Raw genomic sequence first — 18,902 nt, 5'->3', positions numbered from 1 at the left:
AGCAGATAGACAACAGTGTTAGAACCGGTGTCTACATTGTTGAACTCTAGCTGGAGTTTTGTGTTCGATCTGTTAGCTTCCTGACGTTAGCACCTCAGAGCTGAGCATGCGGTGGTCCCTGAGCTGTAGTAGGTTAGGACTCCAGGCAGAGCTCAGGCCGCCACTAGCTTCCTCACATCCCCACAGGCTGGGGCCAGAGATGCCAGTGGCCATGTTTACTGTGCTGGACAGACCAGGCCCTGAGCTCCCACCAGAGGACACCTTGGCAGCCATTCCTGTGACATCTAGAAGAACTCGAGATTAAGGTCAACTTCGCAGGCTCTTGGGTGGCAGCGCCACCCATCTGGGTAGAGACTACATCTGGAGCTACTGAATACAGCATTGTCACCTGGTGGCAGGTGGGGTGGGAGACTTGTCTCCTGCTGTGACGCCGACAGCATTCTGCCGCTCTCCAGCAGCCAGACATGTTTAAACATTCCCTTGCCATGTTAAGGGAGGAGAGGTGTCATTTGTAGCAGAGAAACAACAGATGCCTTTCTCCTAGCCTAAATGAATGTTTACAGTAAAGACAGGCAACTGTTAAAAAGGCTGGGATTTCCAAAGCGCTCAGCCAAGAAGCCTCCCTGGCCATGCGTCCTCCTCAGCCTCTAGTGGGTTCACCACAGTCCAGCATGCACCTGGGCATTCCCGTCACACATTCAGGCACCTCCATTGAGCCACGATCATTTCTTAAATCTTTCCCTAGTCATCGTGTCGACTAGGAGCGTTTCTGAAGATGGACAGTCTCTGCTATCAGGGAAGTTAGTGTGTGGCCTCTGTTGTGAGTACAGCGTGGAGGGCATTCCATCCTCACGAAGATGCAGGGGCTGGTTGGCAGTCATAGTTCATCTTTCTGTATCCTGTAGGGAAGAGGGCGCTTGCTCAGGAAGCAAGGATCTTTGGGGACAGTTCATCAGGTCTGCTTTCCCGCATCTCCCGGTCCTCGTGGCTTTGCTGCTGGAGAGGCCCTTTTCAGTTTACTGGTATCTTTAGACCACACCATTGTGTCCAGTTTTGCTCTGCAAGGTACCGGAAACAGCTGAGGAAAAAGCTACATCCACTCTTAAAACACCCAAGTCTATCAGCTGCATTCGTGAGGAACTACAGCACTTTGTCTTGGGGGGGGGGGGTTAAAAGCCAAAAAGAAAGCCAGGCGTGGTGGCACACAGCTGTAATCTCAATGCTTGGGAGGCTGAGACAGGAGGATCACAGGTGCCAGGGTAGCCTTAGCAAGACCCTGTTTCAAAATTAAAAAGGGCTGGAGTGTAGCTTGGAGGTAAAATACCTCAGGATCCAGGCCCCCTAACCCTAGTTAAAAGCTCACAGAAGTTCGCAGTACACCTTTCCCATCCATTGGAGCTCTCCCAATACTCCAGTAATTTGTAGGCCACTTGAGGTCAGTCCAGTCTCAGAAGCACTACACCAGCTCACCCCTGTGTCAGATGGGGTCACTGGCTGAAGCACGGGGCCTGGGCTGCAGAACTCAGTGCTGTTCGCTTTAATAATTGTTAAGCCATATCCAAGGTTTCCGGCTTGAGATGTGAATTTGTTTTATAGATTATAAATATACAGTGTATGTATAAAGCAGAATGCTGGTCCTTCCTGATTATTTTTTGTACCATATTGTAAATTATATTATTTATTCTTTACCAATTTTGGGAATAAAAGGTGTTTTGGTTATTTAATATAATAAAGGAAAGCTGTTAAACTTCTGTTTAAATTTCCAGTTTAACTTGTAAATGTTTCTATTGTGCATAAATACATACTAACACTTGATCTAACGATTGTCTTGCTCCTGTTTTCAAAGACAGTGTGCCCTAGTGAGCCTTGGGGTGGACAGGTAGGTCCATGTACAATGAAAGTCCCCTAGGTCTTGGAGACCCAACAGGTGAGGCTCCAAGGAAGCCCAGGGGATCTGCTCTGGGCGGGGCGGATGCTGCGCGGAGCCCCAGCTTCCTCCGGAGGGCGCCATACTCAGTTCAAGCGACTCAGGCGGCCAAGGGCCTCAAAAGCTCGCCCCGCCCTAGCAGCCCAGAATTGGGGAACAGCTCTAGGGGCGGACCGGGCTTTGGGCCAATACCCGCGCCGGACGCCGTGAGTGGCACCAGCTCTAACCAAACGTCTGCTAGCGCGACAACGGACTGCCTGGGCTTCCCTCTGATTGGAGGGGCGGGTCTCGGGATGCGATAGGCTGCGGGGTCGTGATTAGCGCGGAAAGCGTCCAATGGCCAGGGGCGGGCCTAGGTACCTGCGCCTGGCCGGCGGGAACTGCGGCGCGGCGCTAGGCAGGCGGGAGGAGGCGGCGGACATGTTTCAGGGCGCGGACGGCGAGGCCGGGCGGCCGAGCTCCAGGTACCGGGGCGCCCCGGGGTGGGCGCGGAGCCGTAGCCACGTGGCGGGCGACCTCACAGACGCGCGGGCCCCGAGCGCGGAGCGCGCCCGGGAGGCGGGGCGCGGGGCCTGAGCGCGGCCGCCGGGTCGGGCGCCGCCGAGCCTCGGCCTCCCCGGAGGCTGACGTCCCCGAGCGCGGACCGCACCGCCGACCCTGCCGCCCGCGGCCGTCCTGGGAGCGCGAACTGCGGTCTCCGGACGGGATTTGCTCGAGTCGGCTTGGGAGGGCAGAACCGCGCTGCGGTGCCCAACAACGCGGCCCGGCCCGGGCCACCGCCCGGCCGCCGGGCCCCTCCCCGGGCCCCTCCCCGGCCCTGCCGCAGTCGCGCCCTTACCGCGCACCCCGAGCCGAGCTGCCTGTTGATACTCACGTGAGTGACTGCCGGAGATGCCGAAGTTAGCTGCAGAATGGGCGCCCTCTGTAGAGGCTATCGTAAAAAGGAGAAGAAAATCTTTCGGTTGTTGGAGAAGGAAAAGTAGCCTTCTCAGTTGAATGGTGGCGTGTGCTGCGGATCCTCTGCCCGGGACCCCTAGATTCTGTGCGCTGGTGGGCATCTTAGCTCCTTGCCAGATCCGTGCCTTGAGAGTCACTCTCGATTTTGCCGCTGCAGCTGTAAGATCACCCCTTCCCGGTTTTCCTCTCTTCTGACCTTACAGCTCTTGTGTTCTTCCTGAGGGCCTATATTGTGCTAAAGGACTTTTTTGTGGGGAGGGAAGATACTCGAGGCTGAGCCCAGGGGCATTCTTCCTCCGAGCTACACCCCCAAGGCCTTTTCGTTTTTAAGACACCGGGTCTTCTTGCCCAGTTGTCAGGATCTGGTAAAGCTGCTGAGATTGGCCTCAAACCTGTGATCCTTCTGTTGCGGCCTCCCATAGGATTACAGTCGTGTGCCACCACAACCAACTGTGATAAGGGAATTTGAACTGTAAAAGCGTTTTTCTTTATCCATCGTTAAAGTCATTTTAAACCGTATGGTTGATATTTGTGAAAACTTTCGTTCAAGTCTGTTTCTCACAACTTTTCCCCCAAGCCTGATCATGCCCCAAAAACGCTTTTGAAAATCTGGACCCCATATGGGAGGGAGGAAGGGCCAGAAGACTGGGACCACCTCCAATAAGAGCTGCTTTTAGCTTTTTTGCCTCTTCAGGGCCTAGGTGCACCTGAGCAGCAGGCTTTTCCTCTCCACACATGCCCTTTATCTTGTGTATTTTGGATGTCTTTACTGAAAAATATTGAAGAAGTACTCCAAAAGGAAATGTAACTGGGATACAGCCACATGGTGAATTTGTTCTCAAGTATCTTGAGCTGGAATTAATGTGACTATGAAAATTGCTGTTTGTAGCTTCCAGAAGACCAGCCACACTGTGCCATTGTTGTGGGCCCTGTTTTTTGTTTAAAAGACCTATTGAACTCTCAGCCCCATTTATGTGAGACCCTCTGGGTGCTTTGTTTTTTGTTCCTTGCAGGGCTGCAAAATCTGTTGTTCTTTGTAATGGAGATTGCCACTACCCCTTCCCAAGTGGCCAGGCATCTGCACCCTAATCTTTACCAAAACTTTCTGTGGTACCACTGTGTCCTTTTCTGTGCTAGTTTACAAGTGCAAAGAAGTATGCAGGGCAATGTGAAGTTCTGTGTTTCCATCTCCCCTTTATTAACTTTTTTTTTTTTTTTTTTTTTTTTTTTTTTTTTGCGGGTCTGGGGATGGAACCCAGGGGCATTTGACCTCTGTGCTACACCCCCTGCCCTATTTTTTATTCTTTATTTTGAAACCGGGTCTCACTGAGTTGCAGAGGGCCTCACTAAGTAGCTGAGGCTGTCCGTGAACCGCGATCCTCCAGGTCTCAGCCTCCCGAATGCTGGGATTACAAGCATGCGCCACCACACCTGGCTCCTTTATTAACATTTCAAGTAACTATCACTTAGCCTTCTGTGGCCCTACAACTGATTTGGTTTGGGCTGTACCTCCTCCAGAGTCAGCTTTGGAGTTCTGGGAACACTCAGTGCCACTGCCAGGTTGCTCACAGGGAACACTGAAACCACCACACATAGATCTGCCTTTCCCGTCGAACCTGAATGAGGCAGAGTCCTGGTCTAGTCTGACATCCTGCAGGACCCTGAGGGTTTGGAAGACAGCTGTCTTTCAAATAAGTCAGTAAAATGGGACTTTTAACTTATGTTGGCATGAACTGTGGCGTTGAATGCAGTTCATTTTTAAAGATTGCAGATCTCTGCCACTTTTTCTCAAAGAGATGACTGGAGACCCCAGCATGTTAACTGTCACCAGCCAAGAAAAGCATGCAGAATGACCAAGGCTGTGTGGCTTCTAAATGGGCTCAGAAGTTACCCATCAATATGTGTTTGAATTGACCTAAGATTTTGTTAAGCACTTTCTAACTTAAGCCTGGTTACTTTAAAAAAAATTTTTGCCAGGCGTGGTGGCACACGCTTGTAATCCCCGCTCTTGGGAGGCGGAGACAGGAGGAGTGCGCAGGTTCAAAGCCAGCCTCACGGGCTTAAGAGACCATGTTTCCAAATAAAAATATAAAAAATAGGTCTGGGAGTGTAGCCCAGAGGTAGAAGGGCTTCCAGGAACCCCAGTACCAAAAAAAAAAAAGAATTTTTTTTTTAACTGATTTTCCCTCTTACTCAGATCCTTCTTCAGGAAGTGCTAACTGCTGAACAGGCAGGTTTGGCACATCCGCTCTCTCTTTCCTCCCAAGCAGAGAGACACTGCACCAGTTCAGAGGCCTACCAGTGTGTGCCTGGCATCTGTCTGGATCTCTTCAGCAGAAGCTGGCTCGTTATCCGCACTCTGTAGAGCAGGAGTTCTTCCCTTCTATTGTCCTGCCTCCTAGCAGAGGACCTGAGAACTCCAACCCCGAGAACATTGTTACAGCAGAGAAACAAAATCATTTTAAATATCCTGCTCTTTTTGCTAACAAACCTTGAGCAGTCAGTATTTGCATAGCTTTCCTCAGCTCTGAGCTTGTATGTGATGTTCAGTCCTCTAATTCAAGTATTTCCAAATGTCTTGGATCAGACAGTCCCATTGCATAAGGCCTGGTGAACGAGCATGGGCCACTAAACTGGTTTAAAACTCATTTTCAGACGGCCTGTCACTCTGAAATGCATTTCCGAAGCTCCCAGGTTTCTGGAAAGATGCATATTAATTCATTGCCACTGTTCTGAGGCGGTGCTGGGTTAGGGCAGGTCACTGTGGAGGTCTTCAGTTGTTGCAGTAAAGGTGACTGGAAGCCAGGTGCCCTGGCCACACCTGTGATCCCAGCTTTCCCATGACTGGCCATGCTGAGGCCAAAGGGTCTGAAGTGGCAGCCTGGGCAACTTAGATCCTCTCTTAAAATTTATAAAAATAGGAGCCAGGCCTGGTGGTGCACACTTGTAATCCCAGCATTTGGAAGGCCGAGACCAGAGAATCGCGGTTCGCGGACAGCCTCAGCTACTTAGTGAGGCCCTCTGCAACTCCGTGAGGCCCTGTTTTACAATAAAGAGTAAAAAGCAAGGCAGGGGGTGTAGCTCGGAGGTCGAATGCCCCTGGGTTCCATCCCCAGACCCGCAAAAATAAGAACAGGGCTGGGGTTTGTAGCCCAGAGGTGGAGGCCCCTGGGTTCAGTCCCCAGGACTGTAACAATAGCAAAGTGATTGGAGGCTGTGATCTTGTAGTTTCCCAGAGTGGGATTTCAGGTAGATACTGTTGCTTGTGACTGAAAAATGGAAACCACATTTCTCATGTGATGGGGTCAAATCAGTATTCAGAGAATTATTAGAGGCCATGTTCACTCCATTTTTCTTGATCTAAATGAAAAGTATGGTACTGGGTAGTTTTTTATTTTCCACTCTGGGGCATTTCTCTGGTTAACAGACCTGCAGAACAGAGAACCACCCAGTGCGGGTTCCTGGGGTGCGCTTGGATGGGGGTTGACGGCCTTTCCCCTGGTGCAGTAGCCATGGGAGCTGCATATGGAATCTTATATTTTTTAGAAGCCACATTTTAAGTACCAGAAATTAATTCTAATGGGCTTTAATCAACGTAGTATGTGCAAAATATTTTTTTCAGAGTGTAATCAGTATAGAAGATATTATTAAAGAGCTGTTTTTGTTTCATTATCTTTGGAACAGGGAATTACACCCAGAGCTACACCCCCAGTCCTACTTATTTTTTACCTTATTTATTTATTTATTTATTTATTTATTTATTTGTTTATTGGTAATGGGGATTGAACCCAGGGATGTTCTACCTTCAAGCTACACCCTTATCCCTTTTTATATTTATTTATTTAGTGGTACTAGGGATTATTTCTTTTTTCTGTGTGTGGGTCTGGGGATGGAACCCACGGGCATTTGACCTCCAAGCTACACCCCTTGCCCTATTTTTTTAATTCTTTATTTTGAAACAGGGTCTCACTGAGTTAGGAGGGCCTCAATAAGTAGCTGAGGCTGACTGAACTGGAATCCTCCTGTCTCGGCCTCCCGAATGCTGGGATTACAAGTGTGCGCCACCACACCCGGCTGAGTGATAGTAGGGATTGAATCCAGAGGTGTTCTACCTTTGAGTTACACTCCCAGCCTTATTTTATTCTTTATTTTGAAACAGGCTCTTGCTGAGTTGCTGAGGTTGGCCTCATCCTGTGATCCTCCTGTGTTACTGCCTCCCAAGTTTACAGGTGTGTACCACCACACCCATCTAAAAAGATGTTTTGTTCTCCTTAGAATCTGGTATGTGGCCGGGTGTATAATCCCTGCGCTTGGGAGGCGGAGACAGGAGGATCGCGCTGGTTCAAAACCAGCCGCGCTGGCTTAAGAGACCTGTTTCCAAATAAATAAATATCTATCTGAAAATAGGTCTGGGAGTGTAGCCCGGAGGTAGAAGGGTTTCCAGGAACCCAAAAAAAAAAAAAGAATCTGGTATGTGGATTCTTTTACATTTCTCCATGTTCTGTAGCCATGTGGCTGGGAGCTCTGCTGCTGGAGCACACAGATTCTGCCCTGAGAGGCCTGCTCTGTGAGTAAACAGTGGGTGCCTAGTTCATCTTCTAAGGACTTTTTTTTTTTTTTCCAGTACCAGGGATGAACCCAGGGCCTTATACATACTAGGAAAATGCTTTCCCACTGAGCAAAAACCCTAGCCCCTTTTATTTTATTTTGAGACAGACCCTTACAGTCCTGTCTTACTCTTTATTTGGGAACAGGGTCTCACTAAGTTGCAGAAGGCCTCACTAAATATCTGAAGCTGGCCACGAACCTGTGGTCCTCCTGTATCAGCCTCCCAAGTACTGGGAATACAAGTGTGCACCACCACACCTGACTTGTCTTAGTCTCTTGAATAGCTGAGGAGGCTTGCCATACCTAGCAAAAAAATTTTTTTTTGCAGAACTGGGGATAGAATCCAAGGGCATGCTACCATTGAGCTACACCCTCAACCCTTGTATTATCTATTTATTTTTGTAGTACTGAGGATTGAACCCAAGGGTATTCTACAGCTAAGCTACACCTTCGGCCTTTTGTTTTGTTGAAACAGAGTCTTAGTAAGTTGCTGAGGTTGGCCTCAAACCTGCAATCTTGCTGCCTTGACCTCCCAACTAGCTGGGATTATAAGTATACACTACTATGATCAGCAAAAAAAAAAAAACTTTTAAGGGAACTTTAGGGACATAAAAGATGTTTGCCATATGACTCCATAAACTTCATACCAGCTAAATTGACTTTGAAGAAATACTTCTGTCCTGTCTAGTTATGCCATGTTTCCGCACTTTCAGGTCAGTTAATAGTTACCTTCGATTCTCTTTGCTTATATAGGGCCATGAAGCCACCAGGAGGAGAATCGAGTAATCTTTTTGGAACTCCAGAAGAAGCTGTTCCTTCAAGCAGGCCTAATAGGATGGCATCTAATATTTTTGGACCAACTGAAGAACCTCAGAATATACCCAAGAGAACAAATCCGCCTGGTATGAGCCTTTGTGAATGCTAGACTTTTTTGGCCTCTATTTAGTTTCTATTTTCTGGTGTGTGTTGGGGGGGTGGTCTGGGAATTTGGCCTCTGAGCTACACCCCCTGCCTTTGTTTTGTTTTGTTTTGTTTTGCAGGTCTGGGGGTGGAACCCAGGGGCATTCGACCTCTGAGCTACACCCCCTGCCCTATTTTTTTTTTTTTTTAATTCTTTATTTTGAAACAGGGTCTCAGTAAGTTGCAGAGGGCCTCACTAAGTAGCTGAGGCTGTCCGTGAACTGCAGTCCTCCGATCTCAGCCTCCCGAATACTGGAATTCCAAGTGTGCACCACCACGCCAGGCTTATTCTTTTGTTTTGTTTTGTTTTGGTGGTACTGGGGGTGGAACCCAGAGGCTTTCTACCTCCGGGCTATACTCCCAGACCTATTTTATATTTTATTTGGAAACAGGGTCTCACTAAGTTGCTGAGAGCCTCACTAAGTAGCTGAGGCTGGCTTCGAGCCTGTGTGATCCTCCTGTCTCAGCCTCCCAAGCGCGGGGATTATAAGTGTGTGCCACCACACCTGGCTCTTATTCTTTATTTTGAAACAGGGTCTCACTGAGTTGTGGAGGGCCTCACTAAGTAGCTGAGGCTATCCCCAAACCACAATCTTCCAGTCTCATCCTCCTGAATGTTGGGATTACAAGCGTGTGCCACCACACCTGACTTTATTGTCTGTTCTTTTGAAAATGTATATTTTTGTTTTTGTTTTAAATTTAGGATTAAACCCAAGGGTTTCTATTTCTTTAGCTACACTCCCAGCCCTTTGTAATTTATCTGTGGTAAAATCTTCTGTGTTCTCTTTTGTAATTCAGACTTTTTCTTAAGTGAAGGATGTCCTTGACCAAGAACTTCAAATTGAGTTACTTTTCCATTTTTTTCCAAAAAGTTGAATGCACATTTTAAAACATTATTTAAAGATGGGTGGCTGGCTGTAGTGGTGCACGCTTATAATCCCCGCACATGGGAGGCGGAGACAGGAGGATCGCACAGGTTCAAAGCCAGCCATGCTGGCTTAAGAGACCCTGTTTCCAAATAAAAAATATAAAATAGGCCTGGGAGTGTAGCCCAGAGGTAGAAGGGTTCTATCCCCAATACCACCAAAAAAAATAAATAAATAAAAATAAAGCTGGGTGTGGTGGCACACGCTTGTAATCCTAGTACTTGGGAGGTTAAGACAAGACGTTCACTGGTTCAAGGACAACCTCAGAAACTTAGCAACATCCTCTGCAACTTAGTGAGACCCTGTTTCAAAATAAATAGGACTGGGGTCATAGCCCAGAGGCAGAATGCCCCTGGGTTCAATCCCCACTAACACACACACACACACAGTAGACATTATTTACCTTTTTATTTACTTACTTATTTTTGTGATACTGGGAATGACCTGTGGGCTACACTCTCAGACTGTTTTGTGTGTGTGCGTGGTGGGGTGTCTGGGAACCCAGGGGCATTTCACCTCCGAGATATACCCCCTGCCCTATTTTTTATTCTTTATTTTGAAACAGGGTCTCACTAAGTTGTGGAGGGCCTCACTAAGTAACAGGCTGTCCGCGAACCTCGATCCTCCGGTATCCGCCTCCCAAATGTTGGGATTATAAGCGTGCGCCGTCATGCCCTGCTTTCTCATAACTATTTTATATTATATTTGGAAATGGTATCACTAAGTTGCTGAGAGCCTCACTAAGTAGCTGAGGCTGGCTTCGATGTTCCTGTCTCAGCCTCCCGAGTTCTGGGATTACAAGCGTGTGCCACCACGTCGGGCAATATTATTTACCTTTTAAAGTTGAAAATGTAGAGATACAAGGTGAAGTAACTTTAAAAAAAAGTAACAAACAGGGACTCTGACCCGGCATCCTGGCCAGAGTGCCAGTCCTCAGTGCCATGCTGCGCTGGCTTCTCCTGTCCAAGGGTCAGGTGTGGGGCTGAACCCCTGGGACGGCTGTGGCTGGGGCAGAGGTCTATAATCATCCTGAAGGTACGCAAGGGAACAGTGCATGTCTCCAGAAGGAAGAGGCCCTGGCCGAGTGCACTGGCTCAGCACTGCTGACGGTTCTGCAGTGCTGGACCCGGTGCCCTGAGAAGCTGATGCCTTCCAGGGAGCGCTGTGCTTTGGAGCAGCGGGCCCTTAAGGCAGGTCCAAGGCAGTAAGAGAGCGGGCCTGGAGGAGCGGGCCCTTAAGGCAGGTCCAAGGCAGTAAGAGAGCAGGCCCTTAAGGCAGGTCCAAGGCAGTAAGAGAGCAGGCCTGGAGGAGCACTCTTCTGAGAGCTCAAAGCGCCCTGGCTTCTCATCCTCAGGTTGTCATGCACTGCCAGGGCCTGTGGTGGCAGCATGGTTATCTCAGCTAAGAAGTAACTTTAAAAATTTTTTGAAAGATGGACGTGGTGGCACATGCTTGTAATCCCCGCGCTTGGGAGGCTGAGACAGGAGGATCGCACATGTTCGAAGCCAGCCTCAGCTACTGAGTGAGGCTCTCGGCAACCTAGTGAGACCGTTTCCAAATAAAGTATAAAATAGGTCTGGGAGTATAGCCCAGAGGTAAAATGCCCCTGGGTTCTATCCCCAGTGCCACACAAACCAAAAAAAAAAAAAAATTTTTTTTTTTAAGGCAGAACAAAAAGATCAAAACTTTGTGTGTGTGTGTGTGGGGGGGGTACTGGGGTGGAACCCAGAGGCTTTCTACCTCCGGGCTATACTCCCAGACCTATTTTATACTTTATTTGGAAACAGGGTCTCACTAAGTTGCTGAGAGCCTCACTCAGTAGCTGAGGCTGACTTCGAACCTATGCAATCCTCCTGTCTCAGCCTCCCAAGCTCGGGGATTACAAGCGTACACCACCATGCCCGGCCAAAGCTCTTTGAAAAGAATGTGTTGGGGGGCCAGTCGTGGTGGTGCACACTAGTAATCCCCGGGCTTGGGAGGCTGAGACAGGTGGATCATGCAGGTTTGAAGCCAGCCTCAGCTGGTTTAAGAGACCCTGTTTCCAAATATATACAAAATAGGTCTGGGAGTGTAGCCTGGAGGTATAAGGCCCCTGGGTTCCATCTCCAGTACCACCAAAAAAAAAAAAAAAAAGAATGTGTTGGGGGGCTGGGATGTAGCTCAATGGCAAAGCTTCTGCTTTGCAGGTGTGGCACTCGGGTTCAATGCTGGCTCCAAAAAGACAAAAAAAAAATGTTGGTAGCCAGGCATGGTGGCTCACTCTTGTAATCCCAGCATTCGGGAGGCTGAGACTGGAGGATCATGGTTCACAGACAGCCTCAGCTACTTAGTCCCTCCACAGTATAGTGAGACCCTGTTTCAAAATAAAGAAGAAAAATAGGGCAGGAGGTGTGGCTCGGAGGTCAAATGCCCTGGGTTCCACCCCCAGACCCACAAAAAAAAAAAATAAATAAAAATAAAGGGTTAGAAAATAGGGCTGGAGGTGCAGCTCAGAGGTAGAATACCTCTGGGTTCCATTCCTAGTACCGCAAATAAGAATATGTTGCTGCCTGCCACAGAGGTGCAAATGTACAATCCCAGCAACTCGGGAGGCTGAAGTAGGAGGATCAAAAGTTGGAGACCAGCCTGGACAATTTAGCAAGATGTTGTCTTAAAAAGAGCTAGCCAGGCGTGGTGCCACACAATTGAAATCCCAGCACTTGGGAGGCTGAAACAAGAGGATCACGTAGGTTTGAAGCCAGCCTCAGCTACTTAGGCTCTCAGCAACTTAGTGAGACCCTGCTTCCAAACAAAAAAATAAAAATAATGCCTGGTTTGGGAGACACCATGATCACGAAGGTGGTTTTTCCAGGGCAAGGCTAATCCATTTGCACTGTGGATGTGCTGACCCCTGCGATTTCCCCAAAAGTGGGAAAGTTAGTGCATAATTTGTGATAGTGGGCAACTGCATTCGCACACTCCCCTGGTTAAAAAAAAATTTTTTTTTTTTTTTTTTTTTTTTTTTTTGTTGTTGTTGTTGGTGGTGGTGGTGGTGGTGGTGGTGGTGGTACTGGGTTCCTGGAAGCCCTTCTACCTCCGGGCTACACTCCCAGACCTATTTTTACATTTTTATTTGGAAACAGGGTCTCCTAAGCCAGCGCGCACAGCTGGCTTCGAACCTGCACGATCCTCCTGTCTCTGCCTCCCAAGTGTGGGGATTACAAGCGTGCGCCACCACGCCCGGCAAAATTTTTTTTTTAAATAGGTCTGGGAGTGTAGCCTGGAAGTAGAAACCCCAGGTTCCATCCCCAGTACCACAAAAATAAATAAATAAAAAGAGCTGGGGATAGTTCAGTGGTAGTGGACCCCTAGGTTCAATCCCTAGTACCTCAAAAAGAGGATAACCACTTTGTATATGGGGGAATGTGGAGTGAATTAATCACTTTTCACTTATTCAGATGAAAGCAATACGAATATCCCCTTTTTCCATTAAGATGTTGCATGCTAGCCAGGCAAAGTGGTGCACACTTGTAATTCCAGTACCTGGGAGGCTGAGACAGGAGGACAGCAACTTGTGAGACCCTGTTTCAAAATAAAATAAAAAAATAGGGCTGGAGGTATAATTCAGAGGTAGAATACCCCTGGGTTCAATCCTCAGTACCAAGAAACCCCACAAAAAAACAGGTTGCATGCTGTATAGATTACTTTGCAGCTTTCTTTATTCAGGGAACAATAGTCCAAAAGATGTCTCTTTATCCATGTAAAAAACACAGCTGGATGCCGGGCGTGGTGGCGCACGCTTGTCATCCCTGCGCTTGGGAGGCGGAGACAGGAGGATCGCGCAGGTTCGAAGCCAGCCGCGCTGGCGTAAGAGACCCTGTTTCAAAAATATAAAATAGGTCTGGGAGTGTAGCCCGGAGGAAGAAGGGCTTCCAGGAACCCCGGTACCACCAAAAAAAAAAAAAAAAAAAAAAAACACAGCTGGTGTTTCCTGATTGTTTATCCTGGACGCGGTTGTAAGCATTTGACCTTGGAGCTTTAACAACTCAGTGAATCTTCATGCAGCCCAAGGAGGTCCTTCTGTTGTCTTTATTCTGCAGATGAAGACTTGGGTGCACAGAAAGACCAGGTTACTTTGATACAGTCATGCTTCTGTTAGTGTGGTCTTGACTTAAATGATGCCTGCCTCCGCTTAGCATAGTGCCTTATGGAAGGTGGATGCTTGCGTCTGCTCGTGGAACACGGGACCGGTTGGTTCATACACTGCGTCTTTCTGCCTAGGGTGCACACCAGGCATTTGCGTATCGCGTCCAGGCCTCAGCCATTTGCTCATAAGGAGTCCGTCTGAGGCATATATTTTCATGACATCTCGTCAACTCACAGTTGGCAGAAAAGATGTTATTTGTCTCTCACATTGCTGGCATGTCTAGTCATCTCTGGAAGTTCCAGCCGGAATGAGGTCAGAATGACTACTGTTATTTTCCAGATTCTAGGTTTGCCTCGAGCAGGACATGTTACTAACTTCAGAACTCTGAGAGCTAAACATTTAGCTGTTTGCCTTTAATTTGCTAAGGTACTTTTCCTGAGTTTAATGAAGGAGACTCTTCATTAGGAAAGCATGAACTCTTCAGGGCTAAACTCGGAGACTCCGGAGGGGAAATGTGCTTCGCTCTCTAGAGGCCAGCTCGGGCCGAGGCGTGCTGGCTGCAGTGGGCCCGGGGAAGGGGCTGGCGGAGCATTGGAGTTGGAGGATTTCGAGTCTAATCTTGCCGCCCTGCCGGCCTGGAACTCGGGACTCCACCAGGCTATTGGCAAGAAGAGGTCTCCGAAGTCATCAATGTGTGGGCTAGAGTCCCGTGGTGTCCTGGTGCTCAGCGTTCTGTGACTCTCTGCAGGGGGCAAAGGAAGTGGTATCTTTGATGAATCGACTCCTGTGCAGACCCGGCAACGTCTGAACCCGCCTGGTGGGAAAACCAGCGACATCTTTGGATCCCCAGTCACTGCTACTTCACCTTTGGCACATCCAAACAAACCCAAGGTATGGGCTGCATTCAGGGAGCAGACAGGAAAGAGACCAAAGCTACGCCGACCGCTCTTGCCTGGCGTGGTGGCGTGCACCCACGCCAGGTAATCCCAGTAGTCTGAAGGCTAAAACTGGAGGATCAAACAAACAGCTGGGATACAGCTCATAGGTAGAATTCCTCTGGGTTCTATCCCTATTACCACACACAAAAAATTATAATAAGTATTTGAAATACATATATATATATATATATATATATGTTTCAGGGTAGATACTAGGGATTGAACCAGGGGTGCTGAGCTACAGCCCCCAGACATTTTTATTTTTTGTTTTGAGTCGGGGATCTCACTACGTTGCTGAGGCCGGCTTCAGCCTGTCGTCCTCCTGCCTCAGCTTTGTATGCACCACCACACCTGGCTGTGGTTACTTTTTTGTATGTGTATAGTGTTAGGGATTGAACCTGGGAGCGTTCTACCTCTGAGATACACCCCTAGCCCTATTTTATTTTTATTTTGAAACAAGGTCTCGCTAGGTTGATAAGAGTCTCACTACTTGCGGAGACTGTCCTCAAACCTACGATCCTCTAGTCTCCGCCTCCCAAGCACTGGGACTACAGGAGTGTGCCACCATGCCAGCCTGTGGTTACTTTTTTAAAGGACATTTTTAAAAGCCTTATATGAAATATTTGTGGACAAATGACGTATCAGGGATTGACTTTATTTTTTATTTATTTTATTTTATTTTTTTGCAGTACTGGGGGTGGAACCAGGGGCATTCGACCTCCGAGCTACACCCCCTGCCCTAGTTTTTATTCCTTATTTTGAAACCGGGTCTCACTAAGTAGCTAAGGCTGTCCGCGAACGCAATCCTACTGTCTCAAGCCTCCCGGATGCTGGGATTACAAGTGTGGTCACCACGCCCGGCTGGGATTTGCTGTAGAGTAATCCTAGGAGGGACTGGCAGGGCTGGGTGAGGGTGATTGGTGTGGTTAGACCAGCACGGCTGTGTGCCGAGGTCGTTGCTGTGATGCAGCAGGTTACACAGCCCACTGTGCTATTCTACTGGTGTCTTGTTTTTCCTTGTGGCATGCTGAGGATCGAACCCAGGGGCACACTTGTGCGAGGCAAATGCTTTGCTCCTGATCTGTACCCTAGTCCTTTGCTTTGCCTCTGGTAAAGTTGTCTATGGTAAAAACCATGTATTAGCCGAGAGTGGTGGCACACACTTGTAATCCAGCATTTGGTAGGAGTATGGCGGTTTGCGGACAGCCTCAGCTACTTAGTGAGGCCCTTTGCAACTCAGTGAGACCCTGTTTCAAAATAAAGAATAAAAAATTAGGTTGGGGGTGTAGCTCAAAGGTACAATCCCCCTGGGTTCCATCCCCAGTACTGCAAAAAGCAAAGGTTAAAAATAAGCTGTCATTCTGTCCAGTGGAGTGAGGGCAGAAAGGGTTGAATCAAGTCCTGACCCAATGGTTTGTGTTGTTGCAGGACCATGTCCTCCTGTGTGAAGGAGAAGACCCAAAACCAGGCCTTACAGGTGAGCTGTTTCCTGCTTCCTCTCTTGGGGTTCACTCTGGAAGGGTAGCCAATGTACCTCATGGGACAAAAAGTGACTATTCCTCTGTGCTCCCGTGGCAGCTGGCCACAACCAATGCAGGCGTGTGTGGCTGGAGTTAGCTTTTGCAGAAGGCTGGGGCAGTGGGCACAGGTACTTCGTAACCTTTCGGTTTGCTCCCCTTATTGTCATTGCTAGTCAGCCTAGAGCAGGGAGTGAGGGTCATTTTCCTAAAAGTTCATCAGCTCAGCAGCGTCCTAAAGTGCAGGGTTCAAATCCCCTGAAGAGCTTGTGACCAGGGTAGGCTGGCAGAGCTGACACCAGAGAAGAGCAGGAGAGGAGCACGGGGCCGGGCCACCCGGCCTGGAGGGACCTGGCGTGCGCCATGCTGCTCTAGCTGCCAGGCCTTGGCTTCCGCCTCCATTACCATGCCCTCGGCTGCTGGCCAAGATCTGTGCATGGCCACCCCTCCTTTAGAGCGGAGTGGCCGGCGCATCTGCTCTTTGCACACGCTCTGAGGATGTTGGATGTTATGCTGGGTGGAGGAAATGGGAATGCAGTGGAGCAAGGGAATCAGGAAATGAGTTGTTAGGAGAGAGTCAAGATGTGTTCAGCTCCCAGCTGCAGCTTTATGGTCATTCCAGAGCTGCGTCTGCTCCTTAAACTGGGCTGTCTTGGTGCCGATGGGTCCAGGCCTCGGGACCTCCCCTTTCCCCGCTGCCGTGCAGACTTCTGAGGGCTGCTCCGTGGCACTTACTGTTCGGGTGGCCTGGCTGTCTCTAATGGACAATGTGCTGACTTTGTCCCACAGCTGCTACAAGTACCTCATCCCCAGAAGAGAAGGGCAGCGCAAGAGAAGCGGCCCACGCCCAAGTTCCTGAGCCCACGCCTACGGTTGACAGCCATGAGCCCAGGCTGGGGCCGCGGCCTCGCTCTCACAACAAGGTCCTGAACCCGCCGGGAGGCAAATCCAGCATCTCCTTCTACTAAGAGGCCACTGCTTCGCCTGTAGCCAGACCAGAAACTCAAGAGATAGAGTATCAGATGTTGTCATTTTCTTTAGCCCCACAAGCAGGGGTGGGAGAGGGTCAAGGAAGCACGAGGCTGACTGCTCGGGGGCTCCGTTGCCATCACAAGAGCCGCCTAGAGGACTGCCTTCAAGACTGCCGAGACCATCTGTGGGGATGACAGGGGACTTCCTGGTGACTGCTCATTGGTCGTTCCGAATGAAGCAGAGGGCTGAGGTGGGCAAGGGCAGGGAGATGGTGCGGAGCCGCAGGCTCGGTACATCTTCCCTGTCCTTGTGCCAGCCGTCCACTCTGATGAGGTCTCTCCAAACAGCTGAAAGAAAACCCAAACAGCCTATCGTTTGCCATGGGATAGAGGAGCGAGGCATAAGCCAAAACACTAAGAAGGTGGTGGGAGATTCATAAAGCGCCTCACTTCAGACCCGTGTCATCACTAGAATGGCCGCTTCAAGATTGCCACTGAGCCTGCTGGCTCCTTTTCATTACATCCCCAGCCTGTCATCCTTCCTTCTCTTGAAACATCTTGATTGCCCTTCCTCGGCAGCATTCAGCCAAGACCAAGCAGTTGTCCTCAGTCTTGTCTTTAGGGAAGGTTCTACTGTGATCCTGTGTTGCTAGTTCCTGTCACAGAAGCCGTTTGGCCACAGCTCCGTAGGCATCTGCCTTTCTTGCAGGGACTGCCGTGGTCCTCCACGTGTTGCGTCCGCTTAGGGCTTCTTCCTTTGTCCCTCTCATCTTCAGTGATGCTGTGAAGTGCATGTCCACGCCATACCTATTTCTCCCCATACCCGAGGCTGCTGACCACTGCAGGAGTTAAAATCTGTTCAGATCTCTATCTGGGTACTGGGCTTATCACATCCTTCTTGTGTTTTAATTTGTGGGTGCAGTTGGTTGGTGGGGAGAAACCATGCTTGAGAACCTTGAATTCTCAGGGTTAAGAATCAGCGTCACAGAAATGCCTCTGGCCTTGGTTTGCCACCTCGCAGAAACATGTCTATTGCTCAGCCACACCAAAGAGGAAGAAGAGCTGCTTAGGCCACCTTTAGAAAGCTTTCCCTGGGCCAGGAGGTTAAGTAGTTTGTCGGCAAAGTCGTAACTATTATTTGCCAGCAAACACTGGACTGGCATGGGTCCTGCCACTTCATCTCTCAGGCAGAGGTCCCTCTCCCAGTCACCCCAAAAGATGTAACCTCAGGTACCTGCTTGCCTCGGTGAGCATCTGTTATCCAACACCTCCGTGGTGTGGCTATTGCTTTGAGTGCCCACAGACTCACACCAGGTGCTAGAATTATCTCTATTGTTATCACACTTTGGGAAACCAACAGCTCAATAGTCACATTTGAACTGACCTAGCTGCTTAAGTGCCTGCAGGAGCTGCTTCCTACTCCTGGTACAGTGAGGGGTCTAATGTGGCTTTGTCAACCAAAGAGTTCTCCTTCTGCAGATATTGGAGCCAAAAAAACATTTTGTCCATGCAAGACCCTAAGAATTCAAATGAGTTGTGGTTCAAAGTCATTTATGAACGTGTTGTGGTATTCTGGGTTGATTGGGGTTCATTTTCCCCCTGTTAAAAAATGCCAGCTGGAGCTGAGTGTGGTGACATACTTGTAATCCAAGGACTTGGGAGGCAAAGAGACTCACCAACCTAGTGAGACTAGTTTCAAAACAAAAAGTAGGGCTGGGGGTGGCTCGAAGGTATATTGCCCCTGGGTTTCATCCCCAGTACCGCAAAGAAAACAAAACCAAAAGAAAGGGCCAAGGGCGTAGCTTGGAGGTGGGACACTCCTGGGTTTAATACCCAATACCAAAAAAAAAAACCCAACTACCATAAGTTACGCTTAGCTTGTTAAGCTGAAAGCCACTAACTTGTTTAACTCATAATGGTAAGGAAATAGTCGAATAGAAGTGAACCACGACTAGCTTTTTTTTTTTTATGT

The 18,902-nt window shown here is 49.0% G+C and overlaps 1 protein-coding gene across 1 annotated transcript; it reads left to right on the top strand.

Moving 5' to 3' along the window:
* Positions 1–2,347: 2,347 nt before the first annotated feature.
* Positions 2,348–16,927, top strand: JPT2 (Jupiter microtubule associated homolog 2; the record flags this gene model as incomplete). Its single annotated transcript, XM_080702585.1, has 5 exons — positions 2,348–2,391; positions 8,246–8,394; positions 14,253–14,395; positions 15,871–15,919; positions 16,749–16,927. 5 exons carry the CDS (start codon positions 2,348–2,350, stop codon positions 16,925–16,927), a joined length of 564 nt encoding a protein of 187 aa, XP_080558711.1.
* Between the last annotated feature and the right edge of the window lie 1,975 nt (positions 16,928–18,902).

This window comes from Muscardinus avellanarius (genome assembly GCF_963383645.1).
Source record: "Muscardinus avellanarius genome assembly, chromosome: 10".
NCBI lineage: Eukaryota > Metazoa > Chordata > Mammalia > Rodentia > Gliridae > Muscardinus > Muscardinus avellanarius.
The sequence above is the reverse complement of the archived record's forward strand: the minus strand, read 5'-3'. Positions and strand labels throughout refer to the sequence as shown.